The sequence below is a fragment of the Telopea speciosissima genome, chromosome 6 (assembly GCF_018873765.1).
Source record: "Telopea speciosissima isolate NSW1024214 ecotype Mountain lineage chromosome 6, Tspe_v1, whole genome shotgun sequence".
NCBI classification, from domain to species: Eukaryota; Viridiplantae; Streptophyta; class Magnoliopsida; order Proteales; family Proteaceae; genus Telopea; species Telopea speciosissima.
The window spans coordinates 50,134,517-50,153,645 of record NC_057921.1 but is presented as its reverse complement, the minus strand read 5'-3'; the positions used below and the strand labels follow the sequence as shown (position 1 = coordinate 50,153,645).

Genomic DNA, 19,129 nt, shown 5'->3' with positions numbered 1-19,129 from the left:
AAAAATTTGAAGGTTCTCTATGCAATCATGTTAGTACTTGATAAAATTGAACCGGCCAAGGTCATGGATTGTGAGACAGCAAAAGAAGTCTGGGACAGGTTGAGAAGCATCTATGAGGGTGATGCAAAGATCAAGAAAGCAAAGCTACAAATTTTCAGAACACAATTTGAGAGTCTTAAAATGACAAATGAGGAAAGCATTGACATTTACGTGATTAGAGTCAATGAAATGGTCAACTCCATCAGGGGACTTGGAGAAAGTCTAGAGAATTCAGTTGTCTGTCAGAAGATCCTCAGATCTTCATTGCCTAAATCTGATGCAAAGGTCTCAACCATTGAAGAGGCCAAGGACCTGGACACCATCACTCTAGATGAGGCGCATGGCACCCTCACAGCATATGAGATGAGAGCTGGAAAGCGAAAGTCCATTGATAAAGAATCCACATTCAAGGCAATGAAAAAAATTGAAAATAAAGGAGTAGTCTGAAGAAGAGGAAGACAGTGATGATGAGGCCATATAGCTCATTTCACAAGAAAACTGAGGAAAGACATGGGAAAATACAAAGATAAATTACCATTCAAGTGCTTCAACTATGGCAACTGGCAAGATTGGTCACCTTGCAGCAAAATGCCCCCACAAAGGAAAAATAGAACATGGTGATGACAAAGAAAAGAAAGGAAGCTTCAAAGGCAAAAAGAAATTTCATTTCAAGAATAACAAGCCCAAGAGTAGGAGTTTTATCTCCAAGTGGAGCAGTGACACATCTAAGGAGGAAGCTGAGGATATTTTAGATGACGAGGCCTTGTTTATGGTCTTCGAAGACAAGAATGATGAATCCACTACAAACGAATCATCTTCTGAAGATGAAGAAGCGGCAGAGGCAAACTTGGAAGCTGAGCTTATTTCTGCAATTAAGGAGTTGAGAGAAGAAAGGAAGAAAAACAAGGCAGTTTCCCAAGAACTCAAAGAACAACAGCTAGTCCTTGAGTTAAGAGAGTTAACTGAAGAGTCCAAGAATGAACTGGAAGATGTTGAGAATCAACTTTCACAGAAGATTATAGAATGCACTAAGTTGGAATTAGAGAACTCAGCTCTGGGAGCACAGATGGAGGATCAATTTTCAAATTCTGACTGTTTATGAAGACTATGAAAAGGAGTTGACAGTGTTGAAAGCTAAGGTGGCAAAGCTTGAGGAAGAAGAACTGGAGAGACAAAAAGATAGCACATCCACTCAGGTTCATCCTAGTAGCAGAAAACTTGATGAAATCCTTAGTGCGCAAAGACCAACTAGTATTAAGTTTGGTCTAGGATTTGAAAATGCTGAGTCATCCTGATGCAGAACCAAGGGTGTATTCAAGGAAGAAGAAGAAGAAGAAGAAGGCTGCTGCCTACCTTGGCAGCCAACTGTTGGTGTAACACTGTTCACGTGGTACTGTTCACGTGAACAGTGCTGTTCTATTGGGTTGCTATGTTTTAATTCTTGAGTCCTGTAATAAACCAGTGAACCGGTTGGTTCAGCTGGTCTAATTTAAGTTATGGTCCCATAGGGTAGTTAAGTCCTTTTACTTGTTTAAGTTGTTAGTAGAAAGTCAGTCTCACATCAGCCATGAGTTATTTGGGCTGATAGTGTCTTGCATCTCAAGAAAGGTCCAAAATTGGAAGTTTCTAATATTGAGACTTTCCAATTTTGAACCCTTCACCTCTTTTCCTCAGTTAATAAAAGCAACCCAGGGGCTGCAAGAAGCCCACGATTTGATATTCAACTACTGCTACCATGCAAGTTTACTTCTACTGAAGTTTTCCCTTGGCGTTTGATCCTTGGACAAGGAGCTGGTGTCTGATCTAGCTGACTCCTTGCGGTGGGAAGCCCAGGAGGTCTCTTCCAGTTGCTATTCTTCATCCCCTTCAAGCTTTCAAGACTTTAGAAGACCATTCTACGACAGCCGAGGCTCACTGTTGTTGCCTGCACTGCAAATCCTTGGTTAGTTTCTATTTTTGGACTAACCTTCTAATTCCATTACTCCCCTCCCCTGCTCAATCCAACCATCAACTTCCTCCCATCTTTTCAGCAAACCTTCCCCCCACTAAGACCTCCACTCGATCCTTGTTTCATCCCATTCTACCCAGCAGATTATCTGCTACAGAATTTCTCCCAAAACCCATTTAAACCCTGTTTTCTACCCTGTTACTCAAATCGGCAGAGAAGAACAACCTGCTCCAGATTTGTTTAACTAATCCCTAGACTTCCCTGTTATTCCAGACCTATTCCCTCACCTTCTCCTTATCCTAAGCCTACCCATTAATCCTCCAATCCAACCCAATCTTACCCCATCAAGCTGTACCCTTTTCCCTGATTTCAGATTCTGTTTTGGGACTGCTTGAACCTTCAATCCTGTCCTACATTACATCCAACAGTGCCAAAACTAAAGGAAAGGAGATAGCTCAAAACCCCATCAAAGTAAATGAAAAGAAGTCTCACAAGGGTAAGGCTCAAGTTGGGACTCAAATACAAGTGAAAAATGTTGAGAAAATGCAAGACAAGCAAATGGGTCCAGTTAGAAGAGCAAACCAAACTCTACCCCATAAGACTAACCACGCTAATCAACAACAAAAGGCATGGCCAGGCAGGAGAGTAGAGACTTTTGGTTACACACAGAAACCCCAGCAGAGACCTAGGAGATTTACTGACTATAGTATTCACTATTCAGTACAGATGACAAAGAGAGCCCATGAGACAGAGTCACTATTTTTAGGGTCACTGCTACAGATGCAACAAATATGGGCACAGATTTTTAGACTGTAGACTGAACAGAGCTCCAGTGAATTTTGTTGACAGAAACCCCTTTTCTCCTTTAATGGAGGATGTGGTTGAGTGTCACAGGTGCAGCAACTATGGACACACAGCCAGGAAAAGCAGAACTACATTTCCTTTACAGGGACAGTAGAACACAAGAGGTCAGGGTGTAAAACCTAACACAATGCAGAGAATAATGGAAATCGTAAACACAATCACACAATACGCACAAAGATTTACGTGGTTCGGCAAGGTTGCCTACGTCCACGGTGAGATGAGATCTGTTTCACTATCAATGGAGAATAGGGTTACAGTCGCTCGTTCCTCACAGCTCTCTCAGATTTTTCAATACTGGGAAAGAACTCTCGCTATAGATTTATAGCGAAAACCCTATACAGGAAATTTACCAAAATACCCATATAGTCCTTAAAAAAATTTCCTCGGGGGCTGCCGCCCCCAAACCCCCTCAGCACCCAACGATAGTCCGAAGCGGGCCCACAGAGGCTCCACATAGCAGTCCATCATCAAAAGTCAAGACACCAAAACCTCAACACAGAGTACTATCAGTAATGAAAGAAAAGAATAAAGCAGAAAACAGAATAGTAGAGCAGTCAAGAGGAAGACCCACAAGTAGAGGCAATTACAGAAATCTAAGTCAGTAGAGAGGATGTGGATACAGAAGGAGAGAAACAGAGGAAGAAGACAGAAGCTCCTTAGTTGTTCAGACAGCTTTTAGAGCACAGGGTACATCTACTCCTTCGATACTTGACAGTGGCTGTTCTAGCTACATGACAGGGGATAGGAAAAGATTGGAAAAGCTTCAGCAATACGGAGGGTCAGTAAAATTTGGCAATAATGATGGTGCCAAGATAGTGGGAAAAGGTACTGTTAGCCTCAACAATGGGAAGGTAAAGTCCCATGATGTTTGAGAACATCATGTGACAAGGGTCATGAAGTGGTTTTCAATAACCAAGGGTGAGATTAGAAAAGCAAGTACTGGGAAGTTAATGGCTACAGATCAGAGGACTTCAGGAAATCAGCACACATTGACTGAAACAACCAATGATTCATGTCTAGTAAGCTTGGAGGAAGAATTATGGCCGTGGCACAGGAGACTTGGGCTTATGATGAAGAGGCCCTCCAACCCTATATGTGCATCATGTCAGAAAGGGAAGCAGGTAAGAACATCTTTCAAGTCCAAGAATATCAGACTAGCCAACCCTTGGAGCTTGTGCACACAGACTAATGTTGTTGGCCAGTGCCTAAGACCCCCATATGTAAATCACAATAATTATCGAAAGCAAAGAATGATTTGACATGCTTTTATTTTGTTATTAAAACAAGTACTAAGTTTATCAGAACCATTAGATCAATCCCACACCCAACTCCTTTGTCACTTTCAGTTCTAGACATGAAGGGAAAATGAAGCAAACAACAAACCTAAAGTCTTGACAAGCCCAAGAAGATGGTACCCTGGCAACATTAAATCAACAAAAGGCGTATAAAGATGTTGCCATGGAACCATCTTCAACTAAATAACCTGTCTCACCAGTGATGTGGTGTAAACCGAAGGTGCAGAAAAACCAAAATTCTTTAACTCTTCAAATACTTGTCTAAAGGCTTTTAGAAACCCTCTTTACTTCTTTGACTTAATACAAGCACGAATTATTGATTTTGGAGTTTTTTCTTCTTCACAACTCAATGAGAAAGCTGTTATATATGTTACATGTATGAGTTTCCAAATCTTCATTACATGATTTTCAGTTGGTTGTGATTGTATTAAATTAGGGAATATTTGTTCTTTCTCTATTTGTGATTTTTTCTTTTTTCTTTTTTCTTTTTGTATTTTTCCTATTGTTTTAGGGAATTGATATGAATCCCACGATTCATTATTCGAATCCTGAGTCCATTCAAAAAGACTCCGATAGGGTTCTACGATTCGATTCAGCATTAACAACTATGATCATATATCATATCAATCATCAAGTAATGGTCCAGTATGGATGATATAGCATTTTGAGCTCAGATCTATAACTGAGCCAACGACTGAACCAAAAAAATGCAGAAGAATGTAGAATAAAAGCAAACTTACCCGGTGGATAGCAAAATCATTGTAACTCTTAAGCTCTTCAATCACTCTGTCCAAATTGCATTCATAGCCAAATGCGCCTTTTGGATGCAATATTCTAGCAAAACGAAGAATATCCTCATCACTGTAAATACGCCTCACCAGTAACGGATGATTTGCAATCTGACAGAAGCATCAGATGTAAGGAATCAGATACAAAGGGTCTGAAGGAGCAACCAGAATAGTACAGGAAAAGATCTCACCTTGCGAAATTGAACAAAATAGTTAGAAATCTGGCGCCGTGGAAAAACTCCAACAACGCTACTTAAATTATTATCTAAAGATTTAGCAACTCGAGCTCGAGAAGCTGCACGATACTCCTCTATGGATTCTTTATACGCATCTTCCTGTTGCTTGCCCATGAATACATACTCAACCTAAAGCAAGAACTTTTTAGCTCTTCAAGAAAAGTAGATTCAAGACCTCAAATGAAATTTAAATAGGAAATTAACAGCCTGACACACCTTCTGTATCTTTGGGGCAAGTTGCTGCATCACATCGGATTTTAACCGCCTCAATATAAATGGACCTAAAATGGATTTTATACGGGCAATTAAATCTACATTTTCTGGATTTAATAGTTTCTTGAGGTCCACATCCCCAGTTGCAAAAATATCAGGCATCATAAACTCCAACAATGACCACAGCTCCTGCAAAGAAATGTGATTAGGTCCACTGAGTTGATATCTAGCAATTTAATAATACGTATGCATAAATATACTAACTGTGGAGATATTGTGAAATACAGCTTGTGTCTAATTGATCACAGCCCCACTTTATTTATAATGTGTGAGAGAACATTCTAGAATAAGACAAGAACATAAATACCCCTAGGACATAAATACCCTTGAATCCATTTTACAACACTCCTCCTCAAGTTGGTGCATAAATATCAAACATGTCCAACTTGCTAAAAATAGAAATACAACTGTTGCTATTAAGACTCTTAGTAAGAATATCAGCTAGTTGATCTCCGGACTGAACAAAAGGAATACAAATCAATCCTTGCTTCAGCTTCTCCTTGAGAAAATGTTGATCGATCTCAACATGTTTGGTACGATCGTGTTGAACTGGGTTATGAGCGATACTTATTGCTGATTTGCTATCACAGTAGAGGCACATGAGCAGTGTAACAGAAACACACAAATCAACCAAAAGGCCTTTCAAACAAAAAAGCTCACAAATGCCATGGGCCATCACCCGAAACTCTGCTTCAGCACTGGATCGAGCAACCACCAATTGTTTCTTACTCCTCCAAATCACCAGATTCCCTCCAACGAAAATACAATACCCAGAGGTGGACCTCCTGCCATCTGGACATCCTACCCAATCTACATCGGTGTAGGCCTCAATCCGTAAATGACCCTAGGAAGAACAAAGTACACCTTTCCCAGGTGCAGACTTCAAATATCTCAAGATCATGTATGCTGCCTCGAGGTGAGTGGAGTGAGGGTCGTGCATATACTTAATGTAGTCCTAGATAGGTAGGAGACCAACTAGGAGCCAGACAACAGGATCAATAGCAAAAGGGGTTGCTGGTTCGAATGGCCAGCACTAGGATTTAGGTTAATTCTAGGATTAGGATGGGAATTTGGGAATGGGTCTTATATGGCTTTAATAAGCAGGTCTAGGGGCTTATTATGGGATAAAAATAATTGGATTTGGGAAGGTTTTAAAATTCTGCAATTCTGGACAGAATTGAGTTGCAGGTTTTGGGTTTTAATGGAGTGGAGGAATGGAGGGGATATAGTGGGGGTTATGCACTGGGTTTAAGGTCGAGTGTAGGGAGAGATGTGGGGGTTGTGTACTAGAAGTATGGTTCGAAATTGATGGTCAGATCTGTAGTTATGAGGGAGTCCTAGTTAAAGTAAGAGTTGCAGGTTTAATGGAAATTAGGGTTTGATGGATGGAGGGGGGTGTGGATTAGGTCTAATGGAAGGGGAATGGCTGGGCAGAAGAAGGTTTTAAAACAAAGTGCAGATTCAAACTTACTGGATTTGAAGAGATCTTCAATGGCAGCAACTTTGAAGATGAACAATGGGGTCTCCCGATCTACAAGATGCAAGGAGATAAGTAACAACCCTCCCGATCTTCACGATGCAAGGAGTCGATTGGAGATCCACCAATCCCTTCACCTTGATATTACTCACAAGGCATCTCACAATGGAACAAAGGCAGCAACAAAGGCAGCAAGCATAAAGCTGAGTTTTTATTAATCAAATTCGTATATAATGCTGGCCTCCCTTACAAACTTATATAGAAGACTCAAAAATAGACTTAGACACTAAAAAAGAATGGCCTAACCCTATCCCTAACCTATTAGCTAACTTAAACTGACTAGGAAACTGAAAATAGACTCAAAATAGAGTCCTAATCCAGCCCAACTAAACAACTAAAAGAAAAACTAATAAAATCACTTAAATTGAACCATTGGTTGAACCGGTTCAATTTAAAACACCAAATAAAAAGCTAAGTATGGGAGCTAATCCCGTATGCAACCTATTTACCCATATTTTAGGCCTATAAAAGTGGCCTATTACATTAGAAACCCATGGGATCAAAGGCCCAACATGTATGCAACCCAACCCTAGACTTATTCCTAATAAAAGAAGCCCAGTTTGGTGATAAATCTGCATCAATACTGACTTACAACACTTACAGCAAAGGCAATATCAGGTCGTGTGTGAGAAAGGTAGATAAATCTGCCAACTAATCGTTGATAGCTGCCTCTATCCACTGGATCTCCATCTTTACTCTTTAGGTGGGTATTTAGTTCCAAGGGGGTAATTGCAGGCTTACACCCCAACATACCTGTTTCAGATAACAAATCAAGAGTATACTTCTGTTGAGACAGGAAGATACCTTGAGAAGAATAGGCAACCTCAATCCCAAGAAAATATCTGAGTTGTCCTAGATCCTTGCTCTCAAATTTTGTCCTCAAATAAGTCTTCAACTTCTTTATCTCATCAACATTGTTTCCAATAATAACAATGTCGTCAACATACACAATCAGCACAATGATGAACTTATCTCTCTTCTTGATAAACAAAGTATGATCAGCATCATTTTGTTTGTAGCCTATGGACACCATTGCTCTATGGAATCCCCCAAACAAAGCTCTTGGGGACTGTTTCAAACCATAGAGAGCCTTTTTAAGATGACACACTTTTCCTTGGGTTTGATTAACAGTAAAACCCAGGGGGAATATCCATATATACCTCCTCTTCAAGCTCTCCATAAAGAAAGGCATTCCTCACATCTAGTTGTTTAAGATTCCATTCTTGATTGGCTACACACAAAATGATGACTCTAATAGTATTCATCTTTGCCATTGGGGCAAAGGTCTCTTGATAGTCAATCCCATGAGTCTAAGTGAACCCTCTAGCAACCAATCTCACCTTATATCACTCCACAGTCCCATCATCCTTGTGTTTGACAATGAAGACCCATTCACAGCCGACTGATTTCTTTCCTGGAGGAAGGTTCACCACATCCCACGTTTCATTCTTTTCCAAATTTCTCATTTTCTCATTCATTGCATCTTTCCATCTTGGAATGGCCATTACTTCCTACAAGGTATTAGGAATAGAAACAAAAGACAGAGTAGAAACAAAGGCATGGAAGGAAAGAGAAAGAGAGTCATAAGAGACAACATTAGATATAGGATGTGGAGTACAAGTTCTCCGGGGTTTACGAACAGCAATAGGTAAATCTAAACTAGGATCCAAAGGAGACTTACTAGGAGCAATGGGCAAAGAACCTAGATCCAGGAGCAACAATTGGTTAGGCATGGTGGTGATGATATTGTCAACGTGCTTTTGTTTGTGCCACGTTCCTTTGGTAAAAACCTTCAAAGGATCAAATTTCCCAATCTCCGTCTCCCGCTGCACTTGAGCTTGCGCCTGCTCCTGTTCCTGCTCGTTATTCCATCTTCAAGTTCAACACCAGAAGTGTCTTCTACCATGGGAAAGACCACCACAAGAAATATTTTGTGAACTGGTGACAAGGGCAGATCGTTCCCGAGAAACGGAATGAACCATAGCATTACGTCGATTATCCTCGGATTGCACCATAGCATAAGCCTGCTCAAGAGTAGGGACTGGTTCCCAATTCAACCCATGGACCCGGATCTGATCAAACTCCATATTAAGTCCAGCGAGAAAATAAAAAACTCGACTCCCATCTTCCCATTTCATGAAAGCAGAAGCATCAATCTCATAGGTAGCAGAAAAGACCAATTAAAATCTAATTGTTGCCACATGCTACGCAAAGTAGAGTAATACTAAGAAAGAGATAACTCCCCTTGTTTTGGCATGATTCTTCTGGTGAAGTTCGTAACACTGGACAGCATTACCGACCTGTGAGTATGTATCCTTAGTTGTCTTCCAAATTTTGGCAGCAGTGCCAAGAAGTAAATAACCCCCGGCTATTGTAGGATCCATAGAGTTGATGAGGTAGGGCATCACAAGAAAATTTGAAGTCATCCATTTGTCTTGAGCCAGACCAACAGTAGTAGGCATAGCAACAACACCGGTAAGAAATCCGAAAAGCCCACGAGCACCAACAGCTAGGTAGCAAGATCGCATCCACATCAAATAATTGTTTCCATTTCATTTAATGGGCAGGGAATGGACGCAGGTCCCGTTGATTGACCCCTTCCTGTCCAGTAGATGCAGAGGAGATCTTAGAGTCACCCATGGTTGCTAGTCAGAGACAAATCACAAAGGCATCAACACTTCGCGGATCCAAATAAGAACATCACCTTCCGAAAAATGGAAGGGGAATTAAATCATGAAAGAAGAAGAGAAGCCCTTGGTGGGAGAAAAAAACTGTCAAATAATGTACACCAGAATACCGTGGGGATATTCAGGTCTTTATACAGTTGTAATTTTATGTTTATGTACCTCCTAGTTAAGTTGGCTAAGCTAGGGGTATTTTTGGCATTAAGTTGTAATCTCTTTTATTATAAATATAATGCTTGTTTGATCACATAGATCATACAAGCAACATTCTCTATTTCAGATCTGCTAACAAAAACTCACCACCAAGGGTGAAACCGAGAGAGGCGAGAGGGGTGGAGCCGCTAGAAGGCGGTGTCGGTGAAGGTTGGAGGTAGCGGAGGCGGTAAGTGGTGGTGGCGTGGTGGAAAAAGAAGAGGGTGGCAGAGGCAGTGGCTACGATCGAGAAGAAGAAAGGGACGCCGAGAGAGAGAGATGGTGGCGGAGGTGGTGAAGTGGTGCTTGCTACACAAAAACAGAGAAGAGAGAGAGAGAGATTACCTAGGGTTTTGTGAAAAGAACCATTAGGGTTCTAATCCCGAAGGGATCCCCACTCTGATACCGAGTGGAAAAATTGTGAAATATGGCTTGTGTCTAATTGATCACAGCCCCTCTATATTTATAATGTGTGAGGGAACATTCTAGAATAAGACAAGGACATAAATACCCTTGAACCCATTTTACAACACTTGACATATAGATGCTCATAACCAATTCCCCAACATAACAATAGCGATAAAATGTAACCATAAATGCTTTAAAATCATTTTACTAGGAAGATAGATAAGAGCTTCTGAAGAGCATGTGAGTACATCTTCAATCTACGAACAATCAGTTCTACTTTCCTTTCTCCTTCACTGACGAATACGAGGCATGCTATATTGCACAAATTACAGAAGGCATAGGCATAACACACAAAAGTCCCCAAACAACAAATTATTTTCTTTGATAAGTTTCAATTGAGAGAAAGAGAGAAAAGAGATAATATTACAAATACGATATAATTGCACAATCACACAATTAACACATTAAACATGTGCATAATGAATCTAGACACTCCAAGGTACCTAGTTACATCACACACTTTACCAAGGGAACCAAACCAGAAGAGAACCGAACCAAACCAATCTTCAACACTTCAATACTCATCCTCAAGTTGGTGCATAGATATCACGCATGTCCAACTTGGAAACAATAGGATGGATGGTTTTAACTGTTAAGCCTTTAGTGAACACATCGGCCAATTGGTTCTCAATAGTAACAAATGGAGTGCAAATCAAACCATCTTTAATCTTCTCCTTGATGAAGTGGCTGTCAATTTCAACAAGTTTTGTTCTATCATGCTAAACAGGGTTATGAGCTATATTGATTGCAGCCTTGTTTTCACAATAGAGTCTCATAGGCCCTTCAAGAGCTATTTTTAGATCTTGGAGGAGTTTCTTCAACCACATGAGTTCACAAACCCCCTGTGCCATCGCCCTGTTTTCTACTTCTGCACTGGACCTGAAAACTACAGATTGTTTTTTGCTCCTCCATGTCACTAAATTCCCTCAAAGGAATGTACAATATCCTGAAGTAGATCGTCGGTCATCATCAGAGCCAGCCCAGTCAGCATCAATAAAGGAATCCAACTTTAGACTTCCATTGTTTGAGAACAGGATTCCTTTCCCTGGGGCTGACTTTAAGTACCGAAGAATCATATATACTGCTTCAACCCTATCTTTCTATCCATCTTCTTCTACCCTTTTCTTCTTTTATTTTCCAATCAATTAAGTGTTTGGTGTTCTGCTGCAACCTATCATTGATCCTACTGTAGAGTGGTTCTTACTTGAACCGACTTCTGCATTAAGAAGGCAACGAAACAGGAAATGAAGATGGCTCAGGTTGCAATTTCTTTATACCTGACAGTTACTGAAAGGTACTCTAAGATTGGCTTCATACAAAAAGCTACTAAAGGACGACTAATACACTATATACATGTGGATGGTGGCCCCAAGCATATGATGGCTCATATTCATATTGTTCCTCAGTACTATATGAAACATTTTTACCCATCTGTCTTAGTTCTGTCTTACAGTATTCATTTTCACATAAGATAATGATGTTGGAGACAGCAAGATGGAGCAACCTTTGCCTCATCAAATTTACAAGACTATATCAAGCAGTAGGAATTTAAGAAAAAGGATATAACTCAAAAGTGTACATGTAAATCATTTTGGAGTGGTGTCCCTGTCAGCATCAGACGCTGTTTTGCATTCTGTGCAACAGACATTAGGTTTTTCCACCGATAGCTGTTTTTATCCTTCAAAGCATGAGCCTCATCCATCAACACACAGCTCCATCGCCAACGCTTCAGGATCTTGCGGTCATCTTTCTGCTGCATACTGCAAGAAGGGTGTTAGCCTAAAAACATTGATTTTAGACATGTAACCAAATGCAAATGTTAGAGATGAAACATGCAAACCTGTGTCTTTCAAAAAGCGAATAACACACTAGAAGCACATTACATGGAGGTGGAAGACCAGCCTTGGATAAAGAGCTTAGCTCCTTATTATAGGCTGCCCGTCCAGCCCCATGATATAAGAGTACAGAAAATGAAGGGCACCATCTTCTGAACTCTCTTTCCCAGTTCTCCAAAAGAGAAGCAGGGCAAACAATCAAGTGCGGACCTGGATCATTGTCCAAGTGCTTCAGCAGCGTTAAATACGTGATAGCCTGTGAAAATAAAAAGGTTACAATCACCTACGAATCCAAGGATGCAACTAACACTCAGCATACGCAAACATCACGAGGCCCACATACCTGTATCGTCTTACCAAGACCCATCTCATCTGCCAAGATGGCTACAAGAAACAAGAAAAATTAATGCAGGGGAAAAGATTAAATATTATCTCTAGATCAAAACATTAATTAAAGAACAAGAAAAACTGATATTTTTTAAAAACCATATATACCATCCACTTGAATCTCAAGGCATGTTTTTCAGGAATACTGCTACTGGACATAACCAGCAAGTTGGAAGAACCAGTTTTAGTATAAAACATTGAAAGTTTATCTTGGTTGTGGTTGTTGGTCATTGGTGTGTTTATGAGGCACACTCGTACTACAAAATTTTGGAATGCATGAACTTCCTAATATGGATTTTCCAATCAAACACAAACACGACACAATGTTTAAGGATTTGGGTAGAGGGAATCAAGTTTGTGTGTGTATAACCTGCCTCACCCAATTTGAACTGAAAAGTTTGATTGTTTGATTTATGTATCTCTATGCATTAGGTTTGGAGTTCAAGTTTCTTGCTGTTATCTAATAAAGAGATTTGGATTCTATTTTTTTTACTTCATATGAATCATGACACTAATAAAAAAATTTAAAAGAAAAAAGTTATATAACATCAATCTAACAAAACTGGCATCACCCTTTGACACAAAATTAATATGACACTAGCATGATAAGCCATAGTAGGTAGACACAAACACAACCCACTAATAAACAGGTAGTGTTAGGATTGTGATACTTTTACACAAGCAATAAATGGTCATCTTTGAGTTGAGGCAATTTCAGCACAAATTGAAATCCAAACAACCCCAACCATAGTTATCAAGGCGTCTTAGACGTCTCATGGCCCATATTAGTATCGTACAGATCTTCTCAAGTGGCATATACTTGACCTCATAGTCAATAAACTTTTTACTCAGATAGTAAATTGCTTGCTCAGTCTTTTCATCATCTTGGTGTTGTTCCAACATTGCCCCCATGGCATTGTCTGGTATTGAAAGGTATAACAGCAGGGTTTTCCTGGTATTGACAGTGTCAACACCGGTGGATTCATCAAATAGTCTTTGATTTTGTCAAATGCTTGCTGATATTGCTCATTACATTCCTTTGGTTCATTTTTCTTGAGCAATTTAAATATCAGCTCGCACACCGCGGTTAACCGAGCGATCAACCAACTAATATATTGGATCCTACCAAGAATCCTCTGACTTCTTTTCGGTTATTGGTGGTGGCATCTCCATGATTGCCTTTACTTTTGTGGGGTCCACTTCTATGCCTCTATGATTGACCATGAACCCTAAGAGTTTTCCTGTGGTGATTCTGAACACACACTTTTGGGAATTTAACCTAAACTTGTACCCTTTTATCCTCTCAAAGAATTTTCTCAGGGCTTTTATGTGTCCTTCTCACTCTCTAGATTTAACATGTCGTCCACATAGACCTCCACTTTTTTATGTATTAGGTCATGGAGGATAGTGGTGGCAGTCCTCTGCTAGGTTGCCCCAGCATTTTTAGTCCAAATAGCATCACCTGATAACCGCATGTTCCCCAATGGGTGATAAATGGCGTCTTTTGCATATCCTCGGGTGCCATCTTAATCTAGTCATACCCTAAGAAACAGTCCATAAAGGATAGGAGGGTGTGTTTGGTCGTATTGTGTACGAGTAGTATATCAATGTGGGGGTAAAGGGAAATCGTCCTTGGGACTAGTTTTGTTTAGGTCTCTAAAGTCTACACACATCCGTACTCGGTCGTCTTTCTTTGGTACAGGCATTATGTTGGTTAACCACTCTGGCTACAAGGTTCAAGGTCTCGGTATCTCAGCTGGTTTCGGTCAGCCAAAAAACTGAGTTGTCTCCGTAACTCGGCAAGATCTCGGAAGAGTTGGTGCATTTTTTATGTCAAATTTCGGCCCTTGGTTTCAATAGCCATATGACCTAATTAGGTCATGAAACTTGCAGGACAGCCTATTTTAGACCCTACAAAAATGGGGGAACCCTTAGTTTTTTTAAAACTCACACCCAAAATGGTTGTTTGACTTAGGACCATAGGTTGGTAGTATACGCTATAAATATACTCCATACAATCCTTAATTCTTTAGTATTAAAACACATACAATTAAAGTAAAACAGCTTAAATAAGCAATAGGAATAAAATTTCTATAATTCAAGTAAAACCCTTAGTTTTTTAAAAATCCACTCGTTCCAAACTTGGTTGTGTAAGATTTGGTAAAAAAAATCAACATTTGGGGAGTTTTTGTGCATTCACAATCGAAACCCACCGAGACAGACAAGACTGGTCGAAACTTCGACCAGATCTTGTTAAAACAGTGTATTTATATTAAGTGATTTGGTACCTTTTTTGCCAAAACCATGTAATGCTTTGGTATCGCATGTGGTCTCGACTCGACCCTGGTCAAAACCCAGAAAATCACCGAGATCTCGAACCATGTCAAGCTATTGCGTTACTTCTAAGAATCCGGCATTCAACTGTTTTGAAAATTCCCCTTTTATTTTTAAGATCCATTCCGACCTCATCCATCGAAATTTTTGCTTCACCATTTTGCTGTTGAGGTTTTGGTGTCTTGATTTCTGATGATGGACTGATGTGTGGAGCCTCCGGGGTTTAAAGTATCGATCGATACGATACGATACGGACCGATATATATCAATATCGGTCGATACCTATACGATACATACCGATACGTCTCCTTATTTTTTTAAATGAACTGTCGCGAATTGTATCGAAATGTATCGACCGATACGATACAACACGACTGTTACGTATTGATACCATCGATCCGCCCAGTAAAGGGTTCTGTGGGTGGTTTAATACGTATCGACCGATACGGCTCGATACATACCGATACATTACCGATACGTACCGATACCATTGATATATTCCAGAAAAAAAATCATTTTCACTCACAGACTCGATACAACTCCTAATCTTAAAAAAAATGAAATAAAACTCTCAACCAAGAGTCTAAAATCTTGCATTTAATCTTGGTTTTTCACACTTATAAACTAAAAAACGAATCAAAGAGTGCTACAGCATCATCCAATACTCTTCATGGCTATAGACGATTACAACATGTAAGAAGTTTGATCTTTTATAACAATTTCAATTTAATGCACTTGTTTGGTTACACATTATTCACCATTTTAGGTTTTATGCATGACACTTATTATAGATTGCTTATTTATATTGTTTTGTGTTCCAAAAGTGTATTTCCATGTGTATCTTGACCATTTCTATGTGTATCTGTATTGTTCGATACATATCTCCGAAACGATACAATACGATACGTCTCTTAAAATCACCCGACCGATACGATACCCGATACCGATACTTTAAACCTTGACAGTACCTAGACACATGGGAGTAGAGCGCATCTATAATGTCAGGCTACAGTGCCTGGGAATGTATGTAGACGACTACCACCCTCACTTGTTTGTGCACTATGGTAGTTCACTAAGTGGCCAAGACCTGACCTAATTAAATAAAGAGTACAGTTTAATGGGGTGCCATTTATATCTCCATTCCATTTATTGTTCTTTTGAATGCTTGTGTGCATAAGATCATGTATACCTCCCTGGGCATAAGCTCACCCTATATATGTTGATGTTTTTCGGATGAAGAGTCAAGTGTGGAGGCTTATACAGCTCCGGAGTTTTTGAACTGTGGGTAATGTTAGAAGTTCAAAGTCTAAAGTATATTTTAAGAACAATGTTATTTCAAAATGTTTAATGTTGATGAATGGATGAACAAGATTTTTTATGTACAACTTTGTAGATAATTGCCACTAGTGTATACATTTGACTTGAACTGTTATTCAATATCTAATGCTTCCGCTACGGCAAAAGCGAGATTGGGATTTATTTATTACTATTAATGCAAGATTGTAACCTTCTGGGATGACACTTGTGAGAGCAGTGCCTAAGACCCTACCTAAGTTTGAGACGTTACAAATTTCCATGATATACTTCCACTTGCGATGAAACCAAAGTTGATATTAGAGCATAAGCTTAGAACCGTAAATAAATGTTGTAAAATTGGATGGTTGAACAGATTTTCTCATACTGATTTTGGCACTAAAATTTTCTTAAATTGGGAATTATCAAATGCATCCAAATGCTCAACATGACTATCACATGTCCGCTAGTAGGCAAAGGAAACATCATCGATGATGTGGGATGCACAGAGAGCTATAAGAAATTCTAAAAGTTTCTAAAAATTAGCTTTAAGGCTAGATTACACCATTTTAAAAATAAAAGTTTCTTAAGTAGAGCTCATATGGAGCCATTAATGGGTACAACGCCGTTCAATAGACCAGCAATGCAAAAGGGAGGCAAAAGTGGAGAGCAATCAAATCTTCAGTGTAATCAGTAGTCACATTTTGCTATGGTTCATTTTCCCTTGTTTTCACCAACAAAGGGAAATTTAGTACTTAGTAGCAATATCTATATAGTCCTTTTAGTTTGTATTTAGTCAACTTCAATTTAGTTTTGTACTCAGGTCAATGTCTAAATTTCTTTAAGGACTTTAAGAAGGTGGTATCCGTTTTAAATTCTAGCATTTGGTCACAAGGTGTATAGCCTTCAACATTTCTAACTTAAAGTAATAGTTTACCAACATATTTTAAGGTTCCACAGCCCATGACACCCTAAACATGGTAGTAAGCTTATTCACCAAAGCAGTAATAGGTTAAAAGGCTTAATTGCTTATCGCAGTCATACCTCATTAGTAGTATCGGCAGTGCAGCAATTGTAATTCATTACAATTAAAAGACTGGAAGCCAAACAATTAACCCAGAGAGTGAAGAGAAGAAAAGACAATACCTCCACCAATATTCTTCCGATACAACAGCAGAAGAAAGTTCACACCAACAAGCTGGTATGGTTTAAGAACCGGCTGAAATTCCGACTCTTCGGTGGCACAGGCGGCATCAATATCATCCTGCAGGAGCAGAATGGAACAAAACCAATAAGCAATACAGAACAATTACACCCAAAAAAAAATTAGTGTAGGAAGAAAAGTACCTGAGTCACAATCCTCACAGTAGAAGTTTCAACTTCGGCATATCTATCACAAGATGACATCGAAGAACCGTAAAGCTCTCTCCGTAGCTCCGTTGATATCTTTGCACATTTCTGCAGAGCCTTACCAACAACATCCTCCTCATCATCATCCTCGTCTTCTTCCAAAATCACGGGCTGGTTCTCCTCCTCAGTCGACCGAACATCAAACACATCTGCAAAATCCTCGTCGCTGTCCTCATCAACAACAAACCTACGAGAACGACCACCCTGAGGCCTCACCTCAGTGACATCTGCATCATCATCCTCTAAACTCTCTTTAATTTCCACACAATCATCACTACTATCATCAGAGATTACATGCTTCTTCGACTGATAACTGAAAGATTCAATCGGTGGAGGAGAAACTACTCCCTTCTTAAGCACTCGCGATGTATTAAACGAGTGATTATCCCACTCCTCATCGGAGATTTCCTCGTAAGCACGCTTCATTTCATCTTACTCTGCAAAACACTAACAAGTCATCTATCGTTAAGCGATGAAGCGGAAAATGAGAAACCCTATAAATTTGCAGAGAGAGAAAAGATATAAGGTGGATAGATTAGGGTTTTCGATATAGAAGAGATGAACGAAGAGCAATTCTTCGCAGAGCTGTTGTGGACTTTCAAGATTCAACCTCTTAGTAATTGAAGCAGTAGAAAATGTAAAAAGCGCGCTAAACAGGGTCGAGCGCGGGGGATCTTTGGCGCCGGGTATCTGCTTACGTACGCCTGGTGCGTATAACACATCAATCTGAAAATATGAGGGATTCATGGATAAAATCCTTTGTACTGTTTCTAGTGCTTAGCCTTCATTATCAAAAAAAAAAAAAAAAATCTTGCAGTGTCTTTGCTGTTCGGGCTATTCAAGCTCACACCGTTGGATGAAGCATCTTCTATGTGTCGAGCTTGCAGGCCCAAACTGCAACGACACCGCAAGATTAAGCACTACAGAGGATTTTTATTCGGGATTCATAGAGCAGTCCCGTCAACGCAATTAGGGCTTGGGCCAGATTTCTCAGGTAACCTTATCCAAGTATGGATTTTTCTATTTTGGAAGTATGAGAAGAAAATAGAAGAATTAGAGCAGTGATGTGGCGCCAAGAAGAGGTAGGATCCCACTTCAAGGTAAGGTGGACCAATTGACCAGAGTAGTGTCTGAGAAATTTTTATCCGCTGCTGTGCACTGCAATGCCGCACGATGCGCACAGCAGCGCCTCCAGTACTGGAGTGAATGAAGGTCCATGTCTGAGGCACTTTGTCCAAACTATTCTTTTGGATGAATGGAAAATTAAATTAAAGATAAAGAGCAAAATACAGAGCCAAAGCTAAAGAGATTAATCATAGGAGAATCCCCTATCAACTAAAACAAAACGAACCAAAGGATGAAATAAGAAAACTAGGGGATGGTGTTGGGTAATTGTATTACAATTCCTCACAAACAATTGAAAGAACATAAACTGTAATACAATAGGTTAAGCAGTAGAAACTGGGCTATAGTTATTTTGACTTTTGGTTGAAATGAGAAGGCCAAAACACGAACTTGATGTTGAGTCACACCCGCAACAACTTGA

General features: G+C 39.7%; 1 protein-coding gene across 1 annotated transcript in view; it reads right to left on the bottom strand.

Annotated features, from left to right (window-relative positions):
* Positions 1-18,237, bottom strand: part of LOC122664731 (protein CHROMATIN REMODELING 19) — a 39,343-nt gene extending 21,106 nt beyond the window's left edge. The window contains exons 1-8 of the mRNA XM_043860692.1: positions 17,521-18,237; positions 17,320-17,437; positions 12,503-12,543; positions 12,165-12,415; positions 11,904-12,084; positions 5,387-5,572; positions 5,126-5,299; positions 4,887-5,045 (exon numbers count right to left, since the gene is read on the bottom strand). Of these exons, the coding sequence (XP_043716627.1) occupies positions 4,887-5,045; positions 5,126-5,299; positions 5,387-5,572; positions 11,904-12,084; positions 12,165-12,415; positions 12,503-12,543; positions 17,320-17,437; positions 17,521-18,009 (1,599 nt within the window). The 5' untranslated portion in view covers positions 18,010-18,237. The remainder of the gene's footprint in view (positions 1-4,886; positions 5,046-5,125; positions 5,300-5,386; positions 5,573-11,903; positions 12,085-12,164; positions 12,416-12,502; positions 12,544-17,319; positions 17,438-17,520) is intronic.
* Between the last annotated feature and the right edge of the window lie 892 nt (positions 18,238-19,129).